Source organism: Vicugna pacos, chromosome 15, assembly GCF_048564905.1.
Source record: "Vicugna pacos chromosome 15, VicPac4, whole genome shotgun sequence".
Taxonomy (NCBI): Eukaryota; Metazoa; Chordata; class Mammalia; order Artiodactyla; family Camelidae; genus Vicugna; species Vicugna pacos.
The window spans coordinates 40,273,584-40,301,488 of NC_133001.1; the positions used below are offsets into that span (position 1 = coordinate 40,273,584).

General features: G+C 47.5%; 1 protein-coding gene across 1 annotated transcript; it reads right to left on the minus strand.

Annotated features, from left to right (window-relative positions):
- Positions 1-616: 616 nt before the first annotated feature.
- Positions 617-26,105, minus strand: LBH (LBH regulator of WNT signaling pathway). The gene is made up of 3 exons (XM_006197246.4): positions 25,858-26,105; positions 23,165-23,267; positions 617-3,197 (listed from the first exon to the last, which is right to left on the minus strand). Exons 1-3 carry the CDS (start codon positions 25,881-25,883, stop codon positions 3,009-3,011), a joined length of 318 nt encoding a protein of 105 aa, XP_006197308.1. The 5' UTR covers positions 25,884-26,105; the 3' UTR covers positions 617-3,008.
- Positions 26,106-27,905: the final 1,800 nt, after the last annotated feature.

Below are 27,905 nucleotides of genomic sequence, written 5' to 3' on the forward strand. Positions count from 1 at the left end.
TACTCAATCTAAGAGCACCTGCTTTTCCTGCCTTGCACTCACTTTAATTTTACACTAGAGCAGTGCAGTGAGGACTGGGACCACAACTATTTTGTTTACCCCAACCTCTTAACAATGCCTGAGAAGTGCTAGGCACTCAGTCAATGGTTTGAATACCTCCTGGAGCTCTCTTGAGCTCTATGCACGCTCATCTATTAACTCCCAGTCTTTGTGAACAACTTTACATTATTATCTGGGGTCTTTCTCTTCCCTTAGAAAAGTGTGTATGTTAAACTCTCCCCAGGTGATTCTGAAAAATACTAATGCTTGGACCTCACTCTAGCCCACTGAAATTCAAGTCTCTGGGGGTAAGACTCAGGTATTTGTATATTTTTTAAAGTTCTCCTGGTAACCCTGATGTGCATCCAGAGTTGAGAATTGCTGGCATAGAAGGAAAAGCTGCTTTCATTCAACCAGCTAATAAAAACCATGAACAGGCTGACCCCAGAAGGACTAGCAGGTAAGATATGTAAGGACCCTCACATGGGGCTTCCCCGAACTCAGCCTCCTGCGAGAGCAGCTTCTGTGCTTTGTTTGTTTCAACAGAGCAGGAAGGAAGAAGGAAACCAGACCAGAGTGGAAAGCATTTTCAAACTTTATTTACAACTGTCACAGTGACAAAAAGTAGTTTGGAAAAAAAAATGCTAGTTTCTCCCTGAGCCTCAAAAAAGAACAGACAGAAGTTACAGGAGGTTCATCTTACAACAGGCATTTTTACTGAAATACTAGGGTTGGTTGTTTTTTGTTTTTTTTTCCAATATGATCAGTTAGAAATACACACAAGTTACTAAAAAAAAAAAAAAAAAAAAAAGAGGAGGCCAGACAGGAGCTCAGCTACTTGTCCAAGAGCAGCTGGGTCCCCCCAGCAAGCTCACTGCTGAGGGTCCTGACTTGAGCTGTCAGCCCCTGGCCTGCTCAGACTCCACATGGTCATACAAAGGGGTCTAGCGACCAGCAAAAATAATGAACCATCCCCATAAACACACATATACACAAAGTAGATTTGTTATGCAGTTTACAAGCACGTTACCATCACACAGCAAGACCGGGACAGATGATACAGGGGAGCAGATGAGAGGAGGACACAGAAACACGGGATTTTCAAAGGCAAGACCCCATCCACAAAGGGAGACAAGGGATGAGAACTGCTGCTGGGAGAGAATGCGAGTAGCGAGGAAACGCTTTCTGCAGCCCAAACGGGAGGAGAGGGAGAGAGAGAGAGAGAAATCCCCTCGCAGGGCAGGCTGCAGGCCTCTCCCACTTGCTCGAGGAGCTGGAAGAAGTTATTGCCATCGGTGTGTGCAACACAAGCAGGCAACACAGAGGGTGGGGGCCGAGGGGTGAAGGGGTGAGCAGTGGCTTCCCAGAACCAAGCCCCGCTGACATGTCCTCCTGCCCCAGCATTCTCCAGACCCACACTAACCTGGAGGTATTAAATACAACCCAACAAGCAAGTCCTGGCCGGGGTCGACCTGGACTGACTGGAGACCTGAGGGGACATGGTGGGTGTCTTGGTTGGCCGAGTTCAGTCCCAGGGAGGGTCTTGAACTCACCTCTTGGCTGCACCGTCCTGCTGTGAGACAGAGATGGTTTGAAGAGTTTGTTCTGCAATCTTTGCAGCTCCAGGTGGTTCTTAACTATGATAAGAAGCTCTAAGTCCAAGCTAGCTTTCTCATGCAACTGTGCCCTTGCCAGGGACAAGTAGGAGGTGTCCCCCACGCCACCCTCCTCCCACACCCAGGAATACCATGGAAGAAGCCAGGGATTTCACAACACCCTTTAGTTCCAGGTGAATACATGAGAGCCAGTCACTGCCATCCAATAATTCCCAGGCTTTGCCAGCTCTTGGGACCTGCATGAAAGATTCTGCCCCCAACAAGAAACAGAAAAAGCCTCTTCTGCTTACCACTCAGCTCCCACCAGAAAAAGGCCAAAATCCCACAGGGGAGTGGGTGCTGTGGCTGGTCAGGCTGGCTGGAATCTGCCGCAGGGCTGGCAGCCACATGGGCCTGACTGCTGGGGCTGGGGCTGAGGAGGGTGGAGGGCAGGAGAGGGAAGGGCCTGCCTGGGAGAGCCCACCGCTCTGGGCCTCGGCTCAGGGAGAGAGCAAGTCTAGGGGGAGCCGCTGGAAAGAGGCCTTGGTGTTGAAGCATCTACCTCGGTCTTCCAACAAGGGTGGGAAGGGCTCTCACTACTTCCAAAGGGCTGGGGGGCAAAAAGGATGAAATCAGGGGAGAGCTCAAAGGTGCGGCCTCTTAAAAAACTCTCCGGCTTACAGCAGGCAAGTGCACCTGCCAGGGCCTGAGGGGAGGGGCGTGGGGAAGGAAATAGGAGACCTTTTTTCTTTCCCAGCATGACCTCCAGCTGGCTTTGCAGGCAGCCAGGTTCTTCTGCTCCTTACCTGCCTCCCCATAGCAGACCAGCACACCCAAAATAAAAGCGAAGGCTGACAGTGGGTGAAACTGGAGCGAGAAGTCCCCGCAGCTAGAGTGAAAGGCTGCGGGGTCGGGACTTCTCTGCTCTATGTTTTCTTTACAACATGTATTTTCTCTTCTGTCTCCTATTCGTTTTCTTACCCCTGGATGTTCCTTGCTGGCTTTGCACCTCCCCCATCCCACCCCCCCCCAAGCCCAGAGCCCACTGGAATCCCACCACTGCCCCCAGCCTGCTTGGGTTCAGATAAAGATCTCAAAGATGCACCGCCTCGCCGCACCCCCACCCTGGCTCTAAGAAGCTTCCTTTCTCAGAAGGCCTGGCACGTCGTCGCAGAGGGCTCTGCTGCCCAACATCTCAAAAAAGGAAAAGAAAAGAAAAGAAAACCAACTCAGTGATCTGCAGGTGCAAAACGGAAGCCATCGCTGGCCGTTTGCAGAACTAGTGTGGCGCACGTTCTCCTTCCGTCGCAGTGGGAAAGAACACAGTTCAGGTACAGACGCTGGCTGGTGTGACCCGGGGGCGCCGGCCGGACTTTACTGCTCCTTGTTTTCATTCGCTGTCTCTTCACAGTTATCCTGCTCATCCTCCTGGACCAAGAACTCCTCCGGGGGCCACCGGAGCTCCCCGCTCTCCACCTCCCCCTCTGTGGGCTCCACCACGATAGAGGGCAGACGGTCCTTCAGTTTGCAGCAGCGGTCGAAGTCTGACGGATCCGGGAAGATCTAAAATGAAAGTGGAGAGAGAACCCGGTCACCTACACGGGCAGGATGGAGCCCCCGCTGTGCACCAGGGACCGTGCTAAGCCCTCAGGATACTGGACAGAGCCAGGATATAGGCAGGAGCCAGGGAGCAGATTCTGGGGCAACAGAGGAAACCATCCCTTAGCAGACTAGCCCTGAAGCTGAAACTTTTCCCAGCAGTGTCTGTATTTTTTGTTTTGTTTTCAGATAAAATAACTCAAAATCACATCATTCCACAGTAAGTCACATCTCCATTTGCAGCAAGCATTTTACTCAAGAAAGCCAATGCATACAACAAGTGCCAAACATTAAATTCCTCCCAGGATAATTATTGGCATCTGGTATGAGCCAGCTACCAGGTGCTTTACATGTATAATTTGGACCCAACACAGTCATGCTGAAATGTAGGTGCTGCTAATGCTACTAGAAAGAATCCTGGGAGATTCTTGGAGAAGGAGGTTGCACAAACCACTCAGCCTGGAAATGAGCAGTGGTGGGATGAGATTCAAACCCAGGTTTAATTTGACTCCCAAGCCTATGCCCCAATACCACCTGCCCCCTCAAGGAGATGGGCTCTGATCTCACTGCAACTGTAAAGTCAAGGCCAACTCAGGGTTGAGGGAGGGGCCCCAGAAACAGGCAAGCTGGGAACACAACCCCAGACTCCTTTTCTACATGTTGAATGACGCCTGGCTCTGTACCTGAGAGAGTCTACTTCTCTTTCTAGAGTCCCGTCAACAAAGCATTTTTTAATGCCTACTGTGTGCCCTGCCCAGAGCTGGGAGAAACCCCAAACCAGGCTATAAAATCCAGGCTCTGCAGATTCCCTTTGCGCACACTGCCCTGTGACTACAGCTGACCCAATTCTCTGCCCAGCAGCTTAAGTACTTAATCCGATGGGCTGCTAGTCCCTCACCACTCACAGCCCTCAGGGACACGCCCGAGAGCTGGAGAGAGGGGCGCTGGGGCACACAGAAATCACATGGCACCTTCAAAGCCATCTCTTCCAACTTCTCCACTTAATAGATGAAGAAACTGAGACCCAGAGGGGTCAGGAGACTTGCTCAAGGTCACACAGCTTGTTAATAGCAAAAGAAAAGAGCAAAAACTGGGGAGGGTGGAGACACACATTTGAAGAGATCCTGGGGCGTCCCTGTGCCTGGCTCTGGTCTTCAGAGGGTGCAGAAGTGCTCTCCTACAAACTCAGGCCTTCCCAACCTCCAGGGCATTCCGAGGGTGCCCAATCTTACTGCACCCAACCCCAAGCAGTGCAGTACCAGGCAAGTCCCTGACCACGTCACAGGCCACGTGGGCCTTCTGGGAGTCATGGGCCTCAATACAACTTCCCCAATCCCCGCAGACAAGTGATTATTAACCATTTATCCAATAAAGCCTTATTGCTGGGGATTAAGTCTTAAGCCAGCTGCACAACCAGGCATCATTAAAGACTTAACAAGGCTTATAAAAAGTATCGTAGTGGCAGCCAGGAGGAGAACAGGGCATGGAGGGGCTAGGCTGGTGGGGTGAAGGGAGGCCTGGGGAAAGTTGACCCCCACTGTGGGCTTTCTCTTCCTGCTGCGGCCAGCCCTGCAGATCTGCCCCAAACTGTGCTGTGCACACAGACCCCTGTGCTGAGGAGGGAGAGGGTCAAGAGGCTTACTTGGGCCCCTCCTCACTTCTCATGTGGAGCTGGAGCCCCTCCCTACAGGTGAGGACACATGGCCCTTCCAAGCACAAGCTCTGGACGTGAGTGAAGGGAACCCTACAAGTGGAAAACATGCTATGCTTCGCAAAGCTCTGTCAGAGTTCACCTCCCATAGGCCTCACCACCCACTATGGGCAGAGAGACCCTGGGGCTCTGAGGGTCACATGGGAGAGCCAGGATTCCAGCCTAGATCTGCTGTTTTCAGTATCTGTGACTTCTGGGAAATGAATGGACACCACTGGGTCAACATGCCCATTTCACAGAAACCTGAGCAGGGAGGATGGGCAAGGCCCTGGGCTACAACAGCCCATTTGGCTGCTGGAGGCCCCAGTTCAAGCCCCAGGATGATTATCTGGGCAGTCAGGTCCAAAAGGTGAGCTTCTCAGTCTGGACAGCTGCTCTAAATCTTTAAGGACTGAGCTGAGACATAGGAAGAGGAGATGGATGCCTGGCCCAGGACAGACCTAAGCCCCTGCCTCCACCCTCTGACCTCAAGCCCTGGGCCGTGCCTACCCTGTGCCTCCCCAGCTGAGAAAGGTGGCAGCCGGCTTCTAATTCTGATCATTCAAGCTGAGGAAGAGCAAAGAGACAAGCAGCAAGGAAGGAAAAAGAGGACAATAAGGGTGGAGAACATGTGATTTCATTTTTAGCTGGGAATGGGTCTTTAACCAAAAATAGGGGAAAAAATGTTAAAGTAAGGATGATGATGATGATGATGGAAGGTATGCCGGGCACATTTGCTGAGCAGGACCTGTCTTCATAATCCTCTGAAGTATGTCGTGGTGTGATGACTATTTTATAGATGAGGAAACTGAAGCACAGAGACGGCAAGTGACTTACTCAAGGCCACAGAGCTAGGAAGTGGCTGAACAGGGACCCAAACTCAGACCTCCAGGACTTCAAACGAAGTGTTCATTTGATAACACATAGTGTCAAGCCATAGACCCCAGATTCTATGTCCTTGATGCCACTTGTATAACCTTAACCAAGACCTCTCAATCCCCTGTGCCTCAGTTTCTCCCTTTAAGAAGTAAAGTAACATAAACAAGTTTACACTGTATAGCACAGAGAATTTATATTCAATATCTTGTAACTTATGGTGAAAAAGTATATGAAAATGAATATATGTATGTTCCTATGTGACTGAAGCATTGTGCTGTACTCCAGAAATTGACACAACATTGTAAACTGACTATATTTCAATAAAAATGTATTTTAAAAAAAGAAAAGAACTGAAGTGACCTTCTGGTCTTACTAGATGGATCCAAATCTTTGGCAAATACAGAGACGATAAAATGCTTTGAGGACATATGCTAAATTCAAATTGGAATGTCCTCTTTGGAGCAGTTTCAATAGGACTATGGTAAGTATTCAATCTCCAAGCAAGAAGCAGCAACACTAATACAGTAATTAAAATAACTCCAGACAATGCCTTTCATACCAGAAGCTGCACAATTAAGTCTTTTAAGTCCTTGGGGGAAGTCTGAGCATTGAACTTCTGATACTGCTTAGTTGCCAGAGAACTTTGCTCCCTGAAGCAGGCACCATCAAAAAAAAAATTTTTCTTTTTTGCAAAGCCTAATGACATTTAAAAAAATCACTGTAGTAATCTAACCCTCCCATCAGAGATTTTATTTTATTATCAGATAGTACCAATTTATGCCTCGGAAAATTGTAGCTCTCTCCAAAGACAAACAAAACGCACCCAAAACCAAACAGCTTCTCATTTCCTTACATCCACACAGAAAGGCTTGCAAAGCGTAGCTGAGTATTTTGCTAGTACAATCTTATCTCCAATAGCTGCCTAAGAGGCTGACCCCAAGGAGGTCAAGATTTTTCCACTAAGTCATGCTTTTTAATCATCTAGGCAGCAGAAAAATGAGAGGTTGCAACTGCAATTTGACGGGGTGGGTAAGGCAGTGGAAAAAAGGACTCAAATCAGACTTGCCAAACACATGACAGGTAGGGCTGGGGCGGCAGGCCAGCCTGGCATGCTGTTTGCCTGCAGGAACTGGCAGGGAATAAAGCACTGCCCTTGTTCCAAAAAGAAACTGCTTCTGGTTAAATCTCTTACCCCAAAGCGTCCCTTCTCTCTGGACAGGGGAAAGGGGGGAAAAAAGATCCTTTTCTCTTCTTTCTGCAGCAAAGGCTCATCTCCAAGAAGTCTAGAAAGGAAGCCTAGAAAGGAGGCTCTGAGAGGCATTTCCCACCCTCAGTCTCAAAGGCAGGACAGATCTAGAAGCATCCAACCCCAGCTGTGTGTCTCTCAGCCCTGCCCTTTCCTCTGTGCACCAGCACTGGACTCCACATCCAGCTGTCACACTCAGCTGCCAGGGATGATGGCTTGGATGAAACTAAGAGACATCAAGTTCCCTCCTTTGCAAATGAAGTCTTGGAGATCACCCACACACACCCTAACCCTAACCCTAACCCTAACCCTAGAACATCCCGGGTCCCACATGTCCCACTGCGGAGGAATAGCAGGCATTCAACTTGGTAATGTGAATTTTACAGGGGACACTTCTTCAAAAGCATCCTTTGCCAGGTAGCCTCCAACTCAAACAGGCCCTGACATTTTGGGAACTCAAATGAGTTCACTTGAAAGGTCAAAGGCATTTTAGGACCTTCTAGGAAGAAATGATCTGTGCGATACAGTTTGGATGCCAATATATTGGAATTTTTGGCTGTGTAGATCACAGCTGTCCAATAGAATTTTTCCACAATAATGGAAATGTTTTCTGTCTGCACTGGCCAACTGTAAACACTAGCCACATGTGGCTATTCCACACTTGAGGCTAAAATTTTTAATTTCCTTTCATTTTTATTAATATCAATGTATATGAAATATGTAAATACAAACATAAATAGCCACACAAATGAATGGTTAAATATGGAAACAATAAAAGCAGAACTGTTCGGGAAAACTGAGGATGCTTGGCTGATGGACCCCCATGGGCAGCGTCAGAGCAGAGAAGTCTGAGGTGAAGGTAAGCTCCTGGAGATGAGGAATCAGTCAGCAGGCTTCTGTTGAGGATAAAAGTTGCCAGTCAGTCAGCTCCCATTTCACCCATGGAGTGGAACTGAAAAGTAATACCAGGACTCCAAAGGCCCGAAATTTAGGGGCCTACCTATCAACTGTCTGCCTCTAAGCCAGGTGACCTAAACCTGGCTGCCTCTGGGGTGGGAGAGGAGAGAGGTGTCTGGCACCTCGGATGGAAAATGTGAGCGATTCTGGTTGGAGCAGCCCTCCCCCATGTGTATGCATCCCTCGGCCATCATCCTGGACAGACAACTTGAGCTGGCACAAAGAGGGTGGAGGGCTGGACAAAGGACTGGGAGATGCTAATGGGGAAAGCGGACACCAGCAGGCAGAGGAGACGAAAGGTGGTTAACTCGACACAAAGGGCTAATGACCAGTTCTGCAAGCTGAGACCCAGGGAGCTTGGCCATCCTGCTCCTCCTTGCTGGGGTGGAACAGAGGAAAGAGGCGAGCTGGGGTGCGAGGGAGAGGTGAGGTGGGGCAGAGAGCCTGAGGTGAATAACCAGGTCACCCTCCAAGGCCCTGAGAGGGATCTGCCTCAGCACCCAAAACCACACAGTGAGCCTCTCCCCTCTCTGGTTCCAGAGCAGGGAGAATCAACCTCAAATCTGCAAGGGCATAGCACCACTCCCACAGGTAGACCAGGAGTCTGAAAGACCTGACTTTTACCTTGTCCCCATGTCTGATTATCTCTGTGACTGGGGTCAAGTCATTTTAACTTCTCTGAGCTTCAGTTGTCTCCTGAGTAAAATGAGGAAGGAGTTTCTACTTTACAGTATTGTTTGAAGGATGACATGATATTTCAGATTGAGTGCCCAACATGGTACCCAACAGGCTCAAAGATGTGGAGGCCCAACTCCCTTGTCTCATTTATAAATTAGGATGCTAACTCCCACCTTATGGAGCTTTGGAGAGAATCAAATACAGCTACGTGTGAACATGTTCTGTGAACTTTAAATTCCTAATGATGGTTCTTACTAGGTAAAGCTGAGGTCCCCAAGAAGCATTTAGAGTGAGGGACTAGGAAGTCTGTAGCTGTGTGGCTTGGGACAGGAGCAAATCAGCAGCACTCCTGGGCTCATGCTCACAAGTTCTAGGCCAAGTTCTTTGCAGAAATGGTGGTGACTTCATCACTTCCCCTCCAGTGCCTCTCTTTTCTCAGGGCTCGGGTTAGGCCAGCTGGAATGGAAGCCACTGCCGTGTCCAGATCCTGGCCTTTCAGTGGAAGCCCCTACAGCTAGAAGTCTTCCCATTATGCAAACTCCCCTCCCCCACCCCCAGCCTACTGCAGGGGCCTGGGTTTCTTATTTTTCCTGGAGAACAACAATGGATTGGCCTTGTGTGTTTATTCCTTCCTAGGAGGGGCTGGTTTATAACAATGGGCAGATCTCTACCAGCATCCTGCGCTGCCAAAGGCTGAATGAATGAGCAGTAGCTAATTCAAAAGAAAAGTACAGCCTGCTTTTTGTCCCTAACAGTATGTGAAGGCAAGAAATATGTTCTTTGAAATCCTTGCCTCCTGCTATTTTATCATCATCAATCATTATTTGGATTTTACTGACTTTTCAAAGTGTGGCTGGTAAGAACAGAAAGAATTATAGCAAAGGGACAGTGGCTACTAACTGGATTCAGGGGATGGGAAAGAACATTCTCCTGTCTCCACTCTGATGCTAGTGACCTCATTCTCCATCCTTGAGAATCAACTCACTTGAATCTCCCCTGGACTGGGTTACAGAACATCCACCTCACCCTCTCCTACCCTTCTCTGGTATCTCACTAACCCTTTGGGAGGCCTGAGCAGAGACTTGGGGCTTTATAACAACTGTTGGAGCTCCTTCCTTTGGATTAAAGATGCTTAAGCTTCTAGCCTTGAAACTTAAAAGAAAAGGAAATCCTCTGGATAAACACCATCTTTCATAAACATCTCCCAAACACACACCCATCCTGCAAGTCAAGAGTTCCAAATTCCAATTAATTAGCACTAATTGCTGCTGATAACTCTGGGCCCAGCAAGCTGATGGGCCTTTTGGAATGTTAAAGAGCACCTCTCAAAGTTCTCCAGCGTGGTTAGGAAAGATCGCAGCCATCCAGCAGAGAAGATTTCAAACACCCGCATCCTATCACCTATATCATTAGTGCCCTTTGAAAAGAAGACATGCTTCCCAGTCATCTCTGGGCCTCTGGAGATGGCCTCTCTCCATCTCTCCTGTCGGTACTACCGGTGTCCCACAGCCACACTCCCCTCTCAGAAAGCCCAGACTGACATGGCTGCCATTTCCAATCATCCCCTCATTCTTTGTTTTGGAGACAAAAATCTTGATTATTTGGCCTGGTCCAACAGCCTTTTCATCCTTGTCTGGGGTTCCCTTCTTCACCTCTACCACAGGGCTTCCAAACCCATCCCTGGATGGAAACAACACTTTCAAGTCTCTAAGGACTTGCTTACAGCCCAGCCCCAGGGCCTTTGCTTGGGTTTCAGTCACCACCACCTCTGCAGAACACTACCTGGGCAGCCTGCTTTGGGACTTCCGCTCTCCCCTCATTCTCATGACCCTCCTTAGGTTCACCTAACCTGTGTAACCTCACCTTCCGTGTGCCCTCCCTGAACTTGGTGTCACCCTAGGCTTTTCTCTGGACTCAGGCAGCTTCTTGGCTTCACCTGTCCATGTTAGGCTGAGGATTCCCCAGTCCGCAGCTGCACCTCCCTTTCCACCATCTGTGGAAAGTGTCCACTTGGATGACATCCATCACTTCCAACTCACCTTTTCCCAAAGTGAGGTCATCAGCTAATTTATCTGTCTTTTTTTAAGTTAAAAACTCTTTTCCCCCCCTCCCAAATAGGAAGCCTTGCTTGATAGTAGGTCCAGGAAAAGAGACCTGGAGATATTAGTTGGTCATAACTACAGTATTGATGCAAAAACACTGGATCTAACTGTCCTATGTTCCTAGAGGTCTGCTCACCTCATGGAAGCCATTGACACTAACAGGGAGGTGATGTCCTGCTGTCCTCTGATCAGACACAGTCCGTTCAGTCTAGAGAAGTGGTTCTCAAAGCTCAGTTCCCAAGGTCCTTTCCAGAAGAGAGTGTCCATAGAGTTAAAATATTTTCTTAATAGTACTAAGATGTTATTGACCTTTTTTCCTGTGTTGATACTTGCACTAATGGTATAAAAAGCAATGGTGGGTGAAATTGCTGGTACTTTAGCAAGAACTAATGATCAGCAGCAAACTGTACTTGTCCTCATTGTATTCCTCACCATTCTCACAAAACAAAAAACTTCATGTCCTAGCTGAAGCAATAAAGATTAATTTTTATGAAATACTGACTCTTAAGTACATGTTGTTTTACTAAATGTCCCTCAACAGATGACTGGATAAAGAAGTTGTGGTATGTATATACAATGGAATACTACTCAGCCATAAAAGAATAAAATAATGCCATTTGCAGCAACATGGATGGACCCTGAGATTATCATTCTAAGTGAAGGAAGCCAGAAAGAAAAAGAAAAATACCACATGATATTGCTTATATGTGGAATCTAAAAAAACAACACAAATCAACTTATCTACAAAACAGAAACAGACTCACAGACATAGAGAACAAACTTACAGTTACCAGGGGGTAAAGAGGGTAAGAAGGGATAAATTGGGAGTTTGAAATTTACACCTCTTGGGGAGTGATGGAAATGTTTGCTATCTTGATTGTGGTGGTTGTTTTATAGGTGTATACATCTATCAAAATTCATCAAATTGTACATCTGAAATATGTGTAGTTTACTCTAGAGGAATTATGCCACAATAAAGGGGTTTTAAAAACAAGTACATGTTGTTTCAATATTCTACATGATGGAATGGAAAGTTGGCATAAAACACTTCTGGTGCATGTCAGAGCGCCACGGTTGTCTGGAAGAAAAGCACTTGTGTGATTGACTTGCAAGCTGAACTAGCCACTTTTTCCATGGAACTCCATTTTCAGTTGAAAGAATGACTGACCAGCAAACCATGGTTATTCAGACTTGGGTATTTGGCAGATAGAAGCCTGACATTTCAGAGAAAATGACTGATGGTATTTGGTACCAATGATAAAAACTGAGGTCTCAAGCAAAAATTAGAATTTTGGAAAACTTGTATCAGCCACCATTAGCTTGATAGTTTCCTATTACTTGAAGAATTTCTGATGAGACCAGTGAAGATATTAACTAATGTGATTTTTTTTGATATTGTATAATGAAATGTGTTATCATTTGGAAGATCTGCATAACTCAGTGAACCTATATTTTCCTAATGATCAGTGTGGCACGTTATGAAACCAAGCGTGTGTAAAAGATTCATTCAAAGTGCAAGACAGACTAATGAATTTTAATGTAAGAGTACAGAAAGTTCATTGATAAGGGTTTAGATTCCTCATTACCACTAGCCGTTAAGAAACTACCACTTGAGTTTTGCTGAAATAGCAGAGAAAAATATACGAAAAGGCTGTTAAAATATTTCTTCCTTTTCTAACTACATATCTGCATAGGCCAGATTTTCTTTATTTACCTCAACTAACACATACACAACAGATTGAACGCAGAAGCAGATATAAGATTCGAACTGTCTTCTATTAAGCCAGATACCAAACAGATTTGCAAAAATGTGAAACCTTTCTTCTCAATAAACTTTTTTGTTTAGGAAAATATATTTATTTTTATTAAAAATGGTTATTTATATTCACATGTAATGGTTTTATTGTTATTTTAAAGGAATTAATAAATAATAAGAATTTTAAACACTGTCATAATATCAAAAGATATAACCCAAAGAAACAAATATCTCTGGGGGTCCTAAATAACTTTTAGGAATGCAAAAGGGACTGAGATAAAAACAACTTGAGGACCAATGGCCTAGAGAAAAAATACCCTCATGAAGACGATTCCGTAACTCAAGGTTGAAGGATAATATGTTTTAAAATTGGAAGAAATTTGATGCGAACATAAAAGGTTCCTTCAAATATCTGAAAGGTTGCCATGAAGGAGAGAGATTTTTTTTAACTCTAGGGGGCTGATTTAGGGTCAAGATGGAAGATTTCACCTCATCATACAATATTCTAACAAAAAATCATAGAATCAACTCTCCCTGTTACAGATGGGGAAATCAAGGCCCAAAAAGGTGATGTGAGTTGCCTGAGATGACAGATACTGGCAAAGCCAAGATTAGAAACCAGTTCTCCAGATTCGTAGTCCACAATCTGCTGTGCTGAGAGGTTCTGAGCTTGGTGTCACTGGCAGGGTCCAAAGAACATGCAGTGACCCAATGCCATAATACTGTAGACCACATTCCTGTCTGAAAGAGACTGGCCCAGTCTCGAAGGTGCCCTCCCACGCCGAGATGCTGCAGTACCACAGTTTTGATCCCAAGGAGAGTGTCTAAATCCACAATCTCCAAACTTGGCATACTCCCTGAAAGAATTTTGATAACCTCTGTCTCCTTTCAAATCTTTGAAAATTGACACATAACGCTTCTGATACATTACAAATATTACCATTTTAAAACAAAACTTTCATGCCACTCTTTTAAATATATACCTAATGGCTTATAAATACCATAGCAATTTGATATCAACTACCATCTATTAAAAAAAAAACTCATAAACAAGCTCTTAAGTCAAATCTTATTCCTTTCTCTACCTAAAAATGTCTTTCTATTCTACTGCTCCATAGAATTCTATCTTAATATATTTTCATGTTTAAAAGTACTTAGTCTTTAGCTTTTTTCATACTTCTCTGCAGTAAAAAGATGTACTTATGTATATAAATTGACTTGAAATGTTTTTCTGTCCCATGACCCTAAGGCTTATGAGTAAAAAAAAAATTGGATTGGCTTATTGCAGCTATTAGTATAAAAGTGATCAATAAACATACCACATATAATTATTAGACAAAAAAGTAATTTTTATTGGTTTCTTATTGCAGTAGATAGGTGAGATTTACAAAGCTTCTTAGACAGTAACATTTTAAATGGCCCATTTGTTTGATGGCCCTAAGGTTTCTACACCCTGGGAAAAAGACACCTTAAAAAGATTCAGGAGAGTGAGAACCAGGTCCTTTTAATAAAGAGGGTAGAGGGCAATCTTGACAGGAAAGGTAGGGAAAGAAAACTGGTGAAGCCTGTCTTCAGGAAATGCAGTTTTAGAAAAGCAACAGAAGGAAGCAGAAGATGTGGAAATTGATTTCCCCAAAATGCTCTCTGTTGTCACATCCCTTGGAAAGTTTGTGTGAACCCCAGGACAGCTACCCTCTGGTTTTAACACTTTGTTAAAACATGAAGTGGTGTATACACAGGACATTATTAAGAAGAAATTTGGGGTTAAAACCCCCAATATTAGGGTGCCAAGGAAAACAGCCAGAAGGTTCCTGATGCTTCTGCTGCCATATACAAGAGGCAAGAGACCAAAGAAATACAGAAATCATAATTTAGTATTAGCTGAGCTGTAAGAGTGCTTCCATCTAAGAGGACACATTCAACCCTTCAAGAAAAAAAAAAATTCCTTCATGGTAACAGCAGTGATGCCAGCCTCAGGAAGGCAGACACCACCATCACTATTCTCTCCTGTCCATGTACACACTATGGCTCCATTGCATTTTTCATTGACTCACATGTTTAAAACATATTTTTTTAAATAAAACTCTTTCACTACATAAATGGAAAATTAGTATTACTTGTCATAGGTAGTAACCATAAAATACACTAACATTTTTAAAGTTTGTCTGTGTAACACCTAAATTAACTTTGTAAACCACCAGGCGTAGATGGATCCTACTGGAATGTTGGCCTAGGCTGTTTACTTGTTGCAAGGAACCTAGAGCCTTGCAATGCTATTGGTGGAAGCCCCTAGAACACTGGCCCAACACTTCTATTATGGTCAGATCTACCTCTAAGAGCCTGTTTATCTTTAATTCCAGGGAAGCTATATTTCTAAACCATGACTATTTCATGAGTCAGACCGAGAACCCCAGGAAAACCAAAATGGTTCTGGGGACTAAATGTACATCTGGTCAACCTTCTTGGGGCTCCAGGCTGGGGCAGCTTCTCTGGTCTTCCTCAAGGTCACATGGTGCTCCAATGTCATTAATAGAATAAAGGAGATGAGTAGGGCAAACACGGACTCATGTGCATTCGTAACCACAGAGCACATCAATTTTCCCACTATGGGACAAGAATACACTCCCCGGCCGTTTGGCAATGCTGACAAAATGTTGCCTAAACATCTTAATCGTCATCATCTCTGCTCAAAATAAGCAATTAACAAGCTAGAGGAAGATGTACAACATCTCCCAAACCCTTTAAAATAACCAAACACCCTTCTGACTTCTCTCCACAAAGTTCCTCCATTATCCCATCTCTATAGATTTTACACCCCTGAGATTCTATTTGCTAGAGCTTTCAATGCTGGAAGCTTATATTATGATAAACTCTTTTCTTTGTTTTCTGTTTTTAAGGTAATATACAATCAAGGGGCTTAATGATGTTGAGTCTCTTTGATTCAGTAATTCTACTTCCAGAAATTCATTCCGAGGAAACAAATCAGACCTGTGCAGAGATTTGTGTAAAATGATGTTCAAAGCAGTGTTCTCTGTGAGAATAAAATATGCCACAACCTAAATATTCAGCAATAAGTGGTACATAACAAAATGAAATGCCGTTTTACAAAGAAAAACAAATGACAGGAACACAGTCACAATATTATACTAAGTGGGAAAAGATTCACTCTAGCATATACAGTATTATCTCAATTTTATCTTTTAATAAAAATGCATAGAAAAATACTGGAAGTAAACATACCAAAATGTTTCAGTGATGGAAATATGGGCATTTTTGTCCTTTGTACTTCTCTGTATTTTCCTAAATTTCTAAAGGGAATTAATATTACCTTTATAATAACACACACATACACACACTTACACTTTTTGACTCAGAAATTCTACTCTCAGTCTCCACTCTCAGGAAATAGTATAAATTATGGATAAAAAATTTATATGTAAAATTACATATAAATTATCACATTACTTATAAAAGAAAATGTATAAAATTTTTTAAAATTCAGTAATTGAAGACTGATGAAAAAATCATGTTGTAACTTTGTGATATAACATAGTGCAATTATTAAAATGCTGGCTTTAAAGCATTTTTAAGATAAATTTTAATGATGTGATGCTACTGACTTTCATACCTTTAAGTAAAAAAGCAGAACACAACTCTGTGATCTTGGCCCCATAAAAATACAAGCACTATGGAAAAGAAGGGAAAAGATGCTAAAATGTTAACAGTTGAGAGTCACTCATGGTGAGATTGTGGTGACTGGAAAACAAAAAGCTTAGACAAGAAAATAAAAATTCCATAATGGTCATATGTTACTTTAAAAATTTGAAAAGTAAGCATAAGAATGATAAAATACGCCAATTTTACCGAAAATATGAAATTACTCAAAAAGGTAGGAAGGAAAAGAAAATTTTCCTATAATTACAGCACTCTGACCTAAAACAACCGCTATTAACATTCCGCTGTCTGCCCTTTCGGTCATGAGTAAGTGTGAGTATGTGTGAGTTCACGTAAGAGTGTGTGTGTGTGCGTGTGTGTGAGCGTGCACACCTCCGTAGGCACCTCAGGCTCTGTCCACAGGGATCAGCCGCTGAGCTTGGCGCTGCCCACACACCTCGGGCTAATGCTCTCCTACTGACAAATTAGAGCTTATAAACAGGGCTGTTTCTGGAGAAAATACTTAGGAACTTGGGAAAACCAAGGATGCCTCTCCAATCCAGGGTAGACAAGTGTTTCAAGCTCTACAGAGCAAAGGCAGACAATGAATCCAAGACATATTATTAATTCTGCCTGGAAACTACCTTCAGGTTCACGTTAGGAGAAAGTCAGACCTAGAGACCAACCCTCTCTGGATTGAGGCTGGTTAACTGCCCTCCTTGCTCAGGCCAATCCTACTTTGGCTGAGAGGTCCAGAACCTTCCCTCCCGCTGGCTCCAATACAATTCCTGGCCAAGCTGCAAATAGTCAGCGTTGCTCCAGCCAAGTGCTCAGGTGCCTCTTCTATACAGTTTACCTAAAAGGAGCTTCTGACAGTGCAAGGCAATTTATTCTACCAGGGAGGGGGCTGAGGGAGCCCCCAAACTTCCCTTGAGGTCAAAGGCTAGCTGGACAATGGTCTGGAGAAAGTTTAAACAAATTTTAATTTTTTTCTAAGACAGGTCTGTGCAATAAGGGGCCCTCCCCCAGACGAGGAGAAAGGAGCAGACACAGGATTTGACTGACTGACAGAGCATCCTCCTGAGCCGGGCTCAGGGACAAGGGAAGGGTGGGTGGCGAGGTGTGAGGCAGCCAGTGGGGCACAGCAGCTAGGAGACTGAAAAGGAGCGAAGCCCTGGCAACTCTGAGCCCCACACAGATGAAGGCCTGTCTTTACCCTCCGAGGATTTTATTTCAGGACTTGGGCCTGAAAGATCATTTCGGGACATTCACTAGACACCCAAGAATAGCTCTTGGCTCCAGTCACAAGATTTACCACCCAAACTCATCCCTTTCCCTAATGGCCCAATCCTCCTCTCTATCCAACTTGGGAGACTGGATTGGCATAGAGAAAATGCTGATCCTATAAAAATCCATGCCATGGGATGGCCAAGGTAGAGGGATAATTCTCAGTGCAGGAAAGGGAGAGCGGAAGGGTCCAATCAATCACAAAGCATCATTAAGCAACGATTTGCAGGACACTGCACTGAGCATTGTGGGAACAAAGAGCCGTCTAAGACACAGAGCCGGGGTCTGTAGAGTGATGAACGCACCACCGATGGAGAGGCCTCTGGCCTAACACAGGCCCTTTGAGAGAAGGCCAGGCTGTGTGGCTCTAGTGTGTGACACGCTGCCTTGGGAAGTGAAGCGAGCTTGTTCTCTCCCTGGCTGTGTTACAGACTCACTGTTGTGACCCCGGTGTGCGTATTGGGGGGGGCCATGGGAATAATTCCAGCCCTCTGCAGGCCCTCACCCAGTGGCGTTCTAAAATAGTGAACACCAAGTTTGTATTGAGGCTTTGGGCACTGGAAGGGAGGTGCTGGATCCCTCATACAAAGTAGACGAGACCTTACCAACGTGGGCACTGACTCAAAAAGAGGCAGCACGTGCAGATACAGGCCTAATGCCACTCAAAGAAACAGGCTCCTTGTGCTTCTGAACTGGGTGGCCTAATCTGCCTGTTTTGCATCACATTCTTATGAATTGTACTAAGCAGGGAGCAGGGGGACGGGGTAGGAATAGGAGAAAGAAAACTCCAGTAATGTGGCGTGTCCATGGCTGGACGTCTCCTGCCAAGTGCTTTGGAATTTTAGCTTTATGTCTCTCCAGGGACAACTGAGGCTTTTAAAGTCTGATGTGAAAGATGATTTCCTGGTGAATGTGGGACTTCTGTGCAGCTGCTCAGTAGGGCCTCCAAAACTCTCGAGAACAAGTTGGGTACCCAGCTGTGGGTAGCCAATCAGACAAGGGCACAAAGATGAGGACATGAAGGTAGTGGATGAACTCCACCTGGAGTGGCCTTGTGAGCAGGGGCTTGTGGGAGACGGAGCAGAGATGCACTCAGGAACCTCAACCCACCAATGATTTCAACATCTGCATTTACACAGGTGGGAACAGGGAAGCCAGGCTCAGGGGGTCTCGTAAAGAAAAGCTCAGCAGAGATAGGAGTGAAGAGAAAGTGTTTCTGAACTGCTGCCTGACCTTAGCTGTTAAACTGAGCCTGTTCTTTGAGAGAGGAGTTGCTGCTTCTGAGAAGGAGTGAGGAGGGGAGATGAAGGAGTTGGCTATTGCTGGGCCTTGAAGATGGAAAAGGCAGAGGTCCCGTCTGGGGAGGGGCTAGCTCCCAGCCAGCACGGTGTTTTGAACCCACCCTAATGCAGAGCCAAAACAGAGGCTCAGACTGCAAGAAACAAAAGAAAGGACTGTGGCAGGAAGAGGTCACCCACCACTGTCCCTCCTCCCTATCATATAAAACACCAAGATACCCCTCCCCCTGTCTAGAGAAATGCATGGGAAGACGCAGGGAAGATCTTAGCTCTGCAGATCAAAAGCAAGGCCCAGGACATGGGACACTGTGGCGCGTGCAGAATTAGCACCTCTGGTTTACAGTGCATCCTCCCTGGCTTCCCCCTGCCAGCCTGACTGGTGGATGTCAAATGGTAGGAGTATGTGACCAAGAACAGCAGGAGGAATACAATGGGCGACCAGTGAGGGACATGTGTGCTGATCAGAGAGGAATTTAGAGAGCCTCGGGAAGGGTAAAAGTTATCATCTTGGTCCAGTTGCTTTAGAAGGGACAGTTTTAAATAAAAACCATGGAGCCAGATCTCTGTCTAGAACTTAGCATGGGCGATAAAACTGCAGAAGCCTCAGCATGCTGTGCTGTGCTGGGGGAAGTGAGGCAGCAAGGTCAGACTATCAGAGCCCTTGGGTTGTGGCAGCATCAGTGTCCACAGGCAAACACTTAGGACCCTTCCCCATTCAGGGCCCAGACCATTCGGGCACAGCAGGGAAGGAGACCCAGCCAGCGAGGCATTTGGAAATGCCACATTCTTAGAGCCCCTGGAGTCAGAGGAGGGCCCTGCAAGGCAGCCACTGACCCGCCTTCTTGAATTAGGAAAAGTAAGAAGGCATTAGGCACAGACATTCCTGTCCCATGAGCCGGAGAACAGGAGGCCCACAGACACAGCGTGGGGAGGGAGCTGCAGACAGCAGGGACATAAACATCCTCGTGGAGACCCTCCCACTAAGCCCCATGAGCTGGCCGCCACCCACATCCCGCCCAAAACGTACTCAAGACTTTCTAGTAACCGTTTACTCACCCACCCGGCAAGGTGTCATAATTCATGCCAAGTGAGAGTGCCAACATGGATTTTGCATATTGAATTGACTCTCTAAATAAATGTTAAGATGACACAAGGCACTAGCTCTGTTGATTTTTATACATGCTCATAAAATGGCACTAACTTCCTAAGCACAAGAGATAGAGCTTACCTGAATCCTTCAGGGGATAAAAAGACATCTATCTGAGTCTGAGAAGGCCCTTTAAAAATCCTATGGCAGAGGGGAAGGTGGCCAGCTTTAGAATCAAGAGACTTGATTTCACTGAGACAACCACCATCCACTTAGCACCTGCTCTGTGAAGGCCCTGGGCCGGCAAGCACCGTGGGTTGGGGAGGGGTATTAGAGGGGTGATGGCTGATGCACACAAAGAGAGAATAAGTCATCCCCTGCCCTCAGAGACCTGGACAGGGAGAAGGTCAGGCAGGATCAGGGCAGCATCATTTAAGCTCAAATGCCACAGGTGTTAGAAGAAGAAAGGTCACATCTGGCACAGAGAAATCGGGAAAGCTTCATCTGGGTAGGTCCAGAAGGTGGGGGGATGACTGACCAAGTTCAGTGTGCCTATTTATTTTACAACCTTGTTTCAAGGTCAAACCACAAGTCTGAGATTCTATTTCATCTGCCAAGTCAAGATTGATGTCTCCTTCCCACTTTTAGTTCCTTGGAAAAGCAGGTCGCAGTAAAAGCCATGTACTATTATTACCCTCAGGACAAATGCCAAGAACAGAGCTTGGAGACCTCCCACCCCAGATCTGAGCCCAGCCTGAGCATGCACAGTGAACAGGCTCTGGCCAAGTGCAGCTCCAACCAATCCCCAGAGCTCTGGTGGGAATGTGTTTAATTGGATGGCACTGGCTTTGAGTGGGTCTAGAGAATATCAGTCATATGACAATTGTCAGAGTAGCTCTCTGCAGAGCCCTGCAGCTGGCCTAAACAGAAGCAAGTCAAGCGGTATTTGAAGGTGCAACAAAATTAGAGATTGGAGGTGCCTTCTCAAAGTCCTAATTTTCTTTCAACGCCCAGCCCCAGTCTGACTGCCTTTTCCCAAGCCTTCTGATTGCCACACATGCCTGGGTTGACCGTAGCTTTGGTATTGTCCCACCAGACTGCCTGTGCTCCAGTTATGTAGATACTGGTTTCCCACATGGGCCCTGGACCCTCCCTAAAGTGCCCAGCATAGCACGTTACATACAGCGAGTACCCAATAAATGTTGCTTGGTTGAAGATAACCACCTCCCCCTTTTCTTTTCATCAGGCAACCAGAAGAACTTTCTGAAATCCTGTGACAAAATCTTGTGACAGAGTGCTTTGAAGTTCTAGGTAAGATATTTTGGAACTGGGTAGTAGCCACCACTCAGGTAGCAGGGACAGATTTCCTGAGAGAAAACTGGGCCTTCACTCTAGTACCACAAGGGAAGATTTGAGGGTCCTTTTCTTAGGCAGCAACAAGTTATTTCAGGAGCACAGAAGTGATTTTATTTTCCTCCTGCCACTGCAGCCCCAAGTCAGCTGTCCTCACCCAGCATTGCAGCCCCTTCTCCATCATCACCTGCAATAATCCTCAGATCCAGTAGAATGATCTGAAAGTGAAGAAAACTGCCCTGTAGGACCTGGCCCTTTATCCTGGGACATGTTCAAAAGGAGAATATAAAAAGCATACACAGGATATATCGAAGGCTGTGTTTGGAAAGGTTCTGTGATGGAAATCTAAAGCTCAGAACTGAAAAAAAAAAAAATCTCACCTGTAACCACAAAGAGATTCAGTCTGATTCAGCGGCTTGGAAACTGGTATCCAAAAACACCCCAGCCAGTGGGTCAGGAAACTTCTACCCTCCTACAGGCTGTGGGCCTCCAATTGCCCCTCTCAGACCCACTGTGGGGGCGGAAGGTATAAAACCAACCAGGAAAGGGTATTCCCCCTCTCCCCCTGGACCCCATCAGGCTACCTAATACATATTTCCAGCCAGCCAAGGTGCTTAGCCACATTGACACACAACAAAGGGGCCTTCTTGAACCTCCCCAGCATGTCTGAGGTGACTCTGCTGTCACCGGCCAAGCTACCTTACCCAACCTTAGCTTTCATGTCACCTCCCTTTGATCACCCTCCCTCCATCACACCCACTCAGCTTCCTAGTTTCTACTTCTTTTACAAAACAAATGGCCCGGGATGGTCATAAGGAATGACTACCCAGAGCCAGTCTAGATTCTAGCCAAGACCCAGCCCCAAGGCACAGACACGTGATACATCAGAAAAGCGAGGCTTTGGAGTCCAAGACCCAAGTCATCCACTCAGTCTGAGTCTGTTTCCTCATCTGTGAAATAGAACAAGAATTCCCACCTCAGAGCTACAGTCAAGAGTGAATGAGTAACGTTTGTAAAGGGCATGGTGGGCATTCAGTTACTATCTGCTGAATGAGCCCATCACACCTATTTATCTTCCCTGGCCAGCCATCCTGCCCAATTTCCCTAGTTCCAAAGTCTTTGCTTAAAAACAGACTCTTTCCTCGCCCAAATGTAATAACCTAGACACTCTCCTTGGAAATCTGAAGACAGCTCACTGCCCCAGATGTATGTGAAGGTCTCTGCAGTCAGCCAGGGGCAACTGAAAAGCACATGGCCAGCCAGAACCAGCACTGGGCTGAGAACCTGAAGGGGTTACTTAGGCCACTTGTTTGGTCCTTATGCATTCTGGATCCACAACACAGGATGATCTCTAAGCTGGATTCTGGCAATCACATCCCTGAGATAGCTACCCTTTGAGGAAAGGTCTCCTCAACTCTAAGTAGTCTGAACATTAACCCTGTTGGAATCAGTTGGTCAACCATCAACCAGAGGAAGAAAGAAGCATTTGACACAGCCATTCCTCCACCAGACCACCCTTCTCCATAAGCTGCCCCTCACAGTGATGTTGTCATTGCCCAAGGCACAGCTGGAAAGGGAAGTTCTGGTCTGAACTGACTGCACAAATCACTTCCCCTTTGCCACTGTGAGGGGGAGAGTCCACAGCAACCAGGACAACTAGTTAATAACATTGCCTCATGCTTGCCAAACACTCACTGTGTCCCAGGCACTATGAATGCCTTATACATGTCATTTCATCATGTTGAATCTCACCACAATTTAGATGAGGACTATTGTTGCCCCATTTTACAGAGGAAGAAACTGAGGCTTACTGGCATTAGGGGAGTTTCTCAAGGGCACATAGCTCTTACAAGTGGCACTGGGATATAGAATCAAGTCTGCCTCCAGCCCTGGCATAAGCCACCAGGCTCTTAAGAGCCAGAAGGAAGCCAGTAATGAACTCACCTGGTAGGAAAGGCCATCCTTTCGGGGGTTAAGGCCAATCTCCTCCATGGATGGAGTGTTCATCATCACCTCAGTCATCTCGGCCGATCTCAGATAGTCAGGGCTGCCAAGAAACCCAGAAAAAAAGTCAACAAACACACACACTTTCACATTCCTACTCTCGGTGGTGCGTCCTGCTCTTAGAGCAGGGGACTGTCCGGAAGCAGGATGAGAGGTGTTCGAAACAGAACTCTCAGAAAAACAAGCTCATGCCCCGAGGAAGCACCTTACAAGCCCAGAGAATCAAGCTCTCAACCTCTACCAACAAAGCCCATTGTCTGAAAACCACTCTGCAAACCTCCTCTTCCCTCCTCTCCTGTACTTGTCCCCACTGGCACAGAGTGACTCTGGATTTTCTTTTAAGTGACAGAACTAGAAAAAAAACAAAACAGTAGGTAGCTGAGGCCATCTGTCTATATTAACACCAATTCAACCCGTCTCTAGGGGAACTGAATATTATTATTACATAATGATAGCAGGTCAACCTCAGGGAAACCAAGTTCAATAATGCTGCCTTCCTAAATTTCTGTCTCTCTGGTGTTCCTTTTTGCAAAATGTCCCACTTAAAGCCCCAAGGGGTAAGCTCTCTGCAAGCTTCACATCTGCAATCCAACCCCCTTCTCCAGCCCCAGCCACAGCAGCTGCAGCTCACAGCTTGAAAAACATCCCCTGGATTAAAAGCCTTAAGGATGCCTGGACTCTGATTGCAAAGGAAATTTCCAGAGGGGCCAAGCTGGCCCACCAATGGCTGACATGTGAAAGTGCTTTGTACTTCATAAGCAGGATACAAATGCTCCATTATCCTCACACAAGCCATGGGCACATACAGGGTCCCGAATGTGTAATGCCAAGTAGCACATACCAAAGTCAACGTACCGGCCACATAACATCCAGTATTTTCACCATCATGCCTTTACACGTGGTTAAAAAAAAAAAAGTAGGATAGGCTTTAGAAAGACTAAGGAAACAGGAGTACCAAACTCTTCTTCATTTTATGGCTCCTACATAGAGTAGAAACGGCATTGGATTTGGAAACAGAAGCGATAGGTTCTGGTCCAAGCTCTGCCAGTCAAGTGCAGTGTGATCTTGAACAAGTCATATAACCTCTCTGAGCCGCAGGTACCCTGTTAGGCTGTTACCACGATACTAATTATGCATATCTCACAGTTGCTAAAAGACTTATCTAGGGGGAGAGCATTGCAAACTGAAATGCTCATCAACTGTAAAGTAATTCCAAACCTTAATCTCTCAGGGGACGATAACTCTGATAGGCCCTAACACCCATTTTAGCAAGTTTTGAGTGGCCAGGGGCACACAGCGTCCAACGGCCTTCCAAGTCTCACCCATATGGTACCTGGCTGCTCACATACCACGGAGGGAATGGAGGGGCGCTCAGAAGAAGAAGGACACTGCAAGCCTCAGGGGCGAGGAAATTTTCACTTTGTTTTGAGAGTTCAGTCTCCTCTCTGAAAAGAGCCAGACTAGGATGGGGGAGGGAAAACTAAGAGAAGATGCTGGGTTTCCGGGCAAGTTTAAGGTTGGGAGTCAGGACTCCGAAGTCCGTTTCCTCCTGAGTCATGGAAAGGCTACCGCCGACCCCCAGAGAAATGGGCCAGAAGAGCGCCCACCGGGCTCTCTCCAGGCTTTTAATCAGGTTTCAGGGCGCTCACTTCTCGCTCCCGGCTATGCGCGGCCGCGAAAAGTTAAAGCAAGAAGCATGAACTTTCCGGTTCCTGTGCTGAGGAGGACTGCGCGGAGCTGGAGCCTGCGGGGCCCTACTTTCCGCGCCGGCACCTGAGAGCGCGCTCTGGGGCCGCCAGCGCTCGCCCCTCGACCGCTCTTCCTCTTCCCTAGCGCAGGGAGGAAGCAGCAGCCTGCGCGCAAGTCCCAGCGGCCCGTGGCCTCGCTCTGCAACGAACCGGACGCCCAGAGCGCATCCCTCCCAGCCCCAATCGGGGTTGGGTGCAAATCTCGGCCTTCCCCCGCTCGGCCAGGGCCCCTTCCAGCCGGGCCCGGTGAGGGCGGCTCCTCCTCAGCCCGGGCCCCTATAAATGCTCGTCGGGTTTAGGGGCCATGGAGAGGAAAGGGATCGAGAGGGTGCAACGACAGCTTGTGCTGCTGCTTGTGGTTTCAGCCGGGTTAATTGTGGGGAGAGCGTTTTCCCCCACCCCTCGGAGCTCTGCAAACGCCGCCGCTGCACCAGCTCAGCCCCTCTGCCGCCGGCCTCGACGCCGAGACTTGCATGCAAACAAAAAGGAAGAGGGGAGGGGCCCAGGGAGAGCAGGAGCCCCTGCGCCAGGCAGGGTGCGCGCCTCCTGCAGCCCTCCGCATAGGGGGTTTTATTAACTGGATTCAGCTGTGATCCCTGGTTCCGCACCACCCCCCAACACCACCACCACCATATACACACCCTCCCAGCTGTCACTTAAGTGAGGGCTTCGAGTTCACTTCCTTTGTCTGGATGCTCAGCACCACCTCCCCCCACCCCCACCTTTGCAACCTTGACGTTGACTCCTGCACGGGCTTCGGCAGCGGTTTAATGCCAGGCGCCCTCGCCGCTCACTGCCCTCGCACCCGAACCGGTGCGAGCAGGCGCCCGGGACCCGCAGCCACGGCCACGAGACAAATGCCCGCCGAGGGCGCTGGATACTTACCAGTGAATGGGGAAATATACAGACATGAAGTCCTAGGGGAGCCTGACCCACGCCCTTGTGATTTAAAAACGGTCACTGCGTCCCGTGTAAGGATGTCACGGGCGCAGACAGGCGCGGCAGGCAGCCGAGTGCGGGCACTGGGCGTTCGCCGGTCCGCCTCCTGGAGACAGCCCCACTGCCAGCGGCGTCAGCAGAGAAGACGGAGCTCTCGGTTCTCCACCGAGCTCGCAGCCCCACAAAGGGCCCAGGAAGCCGTATTTATAGGAGCGGGGGCGGGGCTCGGCCCCGGGAGGCCCCGCCCTCTCTCGCCCACTCCTGGAATAACGTCACCAAAATCATGAATGGCTTCGGCGCTCTCAGCTTCGGCGGGCGGCGGCTCGGGGGCGCGCTAGGCTCCGCTCCCCGAGAGCCGTGGTTTGCTGTAGCTTCTAGCCCGACCCCCTCCCCACGATTCACACAGGCAGACACGCGCGTGGACACGCGCGCGCACACACGCACGCAAGGGGGCCGGAGTTCAAAGTCAGCGCCGCTTCGCGTTTACAATCCCACCCGCGTCGGCGCCCCTCTCCCTGCACACACCCCGGGGGTGCTTGGGGGCAAAGGACGTGGTGTGAGGAGGGCGCCCGGGCAGGCTCCGCTTGTGACCGCTCAGCGGCCGCCCTACGCCAGGGAAGGGCGCCATCCCTTAACCAGCGCCCCCTTTTCCACCCACTAGCAGTCTACAGCCCCCACCTCGGGACTCCTCTTCAGCGTTCATCCCCCAAACTAGGCCTTTCCCAGGCATCCTCGCTCGCAGCACCTCGATCGCTGCGCCCGAGGCACGTCTCCTCTACCCCCAGGAAACTGAGTGGAAATGAGAGCACAGCTAAAACAAAGAGGCGGTGGGAAGGTGAGAAGGGAAGCAGAGCTGGAGGACCTTATGGCCCTGGGGTCGCGTTAGCTTCCAAGGAGCTGGTCTGCAGCCCTGAGAGCCGTGGAGGGTCTTATTTGTATAAGAAAAGATGTGTTGTCGTCGTAGGGTTTTTCCATTGGACAAGTACACCCAGCCTGCGGCGGGTGTCTTGGGATGCTGGTGGACGCCGCGCAAGCAAACTCCACCAGCTTTGGCTCCCAGATCTGCTCCAAGAAGAAGAAACAAAGAGCTTCAGCCGAACCCCTCCCACACTGCCCAGGAATTGCAACGCCAGGAGTCTCTCCGGGCGGTGCGCAGCCCCTAAAGCCCGGATGGGAGTCTGCCCCTCTGTGGCTGGAGTGCGTTGCTTCACACCTCTGCCTCAAGACTCCTCCTGTAAAATGTCTTTATAACCCTGACCCAAGTGTGTCCTCGCGACAGAGGAAGTGTGTGTGTGGGTAGGGACGTGGCGGGGATGGTATCCAAAACTAGGCAAAATTAAGTGTGCATGGAAAGGTAGGGAATGTGTTGAATACATATATATGTGTTTAAAGGGGGAAATATCAGCCTATCTCAGGTAAAAAGGATAGGATTTATGGCGAGGGTTTGACACTGGCAGGGCTATGAGGAGACCCTCATAATTTTGATCAGCCCACCCAAGCCAACACAAATAAGAATAATAGATAAGAATAATCAAATTAAAACCAACTTTGCTATTTTTTACACTCATTCATATATACAACCTGAATAAAAACAGTGTACTTCCCATGAAAACGCAGCTTCAAGACCAGACCCCGGGTTTCTCCCTCCAACCAGAGAAATTCAGGAGCTTCTCGCCACAAAATAAATCAGAAATTGATTTGTGCTGCCAAATACGACCTCCACTCTGCTCCTCTGGAGGTAGAGTCCTGATGGTGGGCGATGTTTTTCTGTGGACAGGTGCTATGGCGGGGCGGGGGCGAGGAGTGGGCAGAGGGGTAGGGGTAGGGGGTCCGGTGTAGCGCTACTGCCGACAGGGGGCGCTGTGTGCCTTGTGCGTAGGATTTGGAAGCTTCTCAAAGGCTAGATGTGACCTGTCGTCTACTTCTCCAAAGGCGAAGCCAATGTTTGGAGAGCTGGTTTCCAGGCTGGACTTTCTGGGGCACTTAGAGGACAG

What these genes read in the sequence shown, in the direction of transcription:
- LBH (XM_006197246.4), bottom strand. Translation starts at nt 25,883, where the DNA reads ATGTCTGTATATTTCCCCATTCACTG. An exon ending in GTATATTTCCCCATTCACTG is followed by an intron (nt 23,268 to 25,857) that starts GTAAGTATCCAG and finishes GTTTCTTGGCAG; the next exon opens with CCCTGACTATCTGAGATCGG. An exon ending in AGGATGGCCTTTCCTACCAG is followed by an intron (nt 3,198 to 23,164) that starts GTGAGTTCATTA and finishes CTTTCATTTTAG; the next exon opens with ATCTTCCCGGATCCGTCAGA.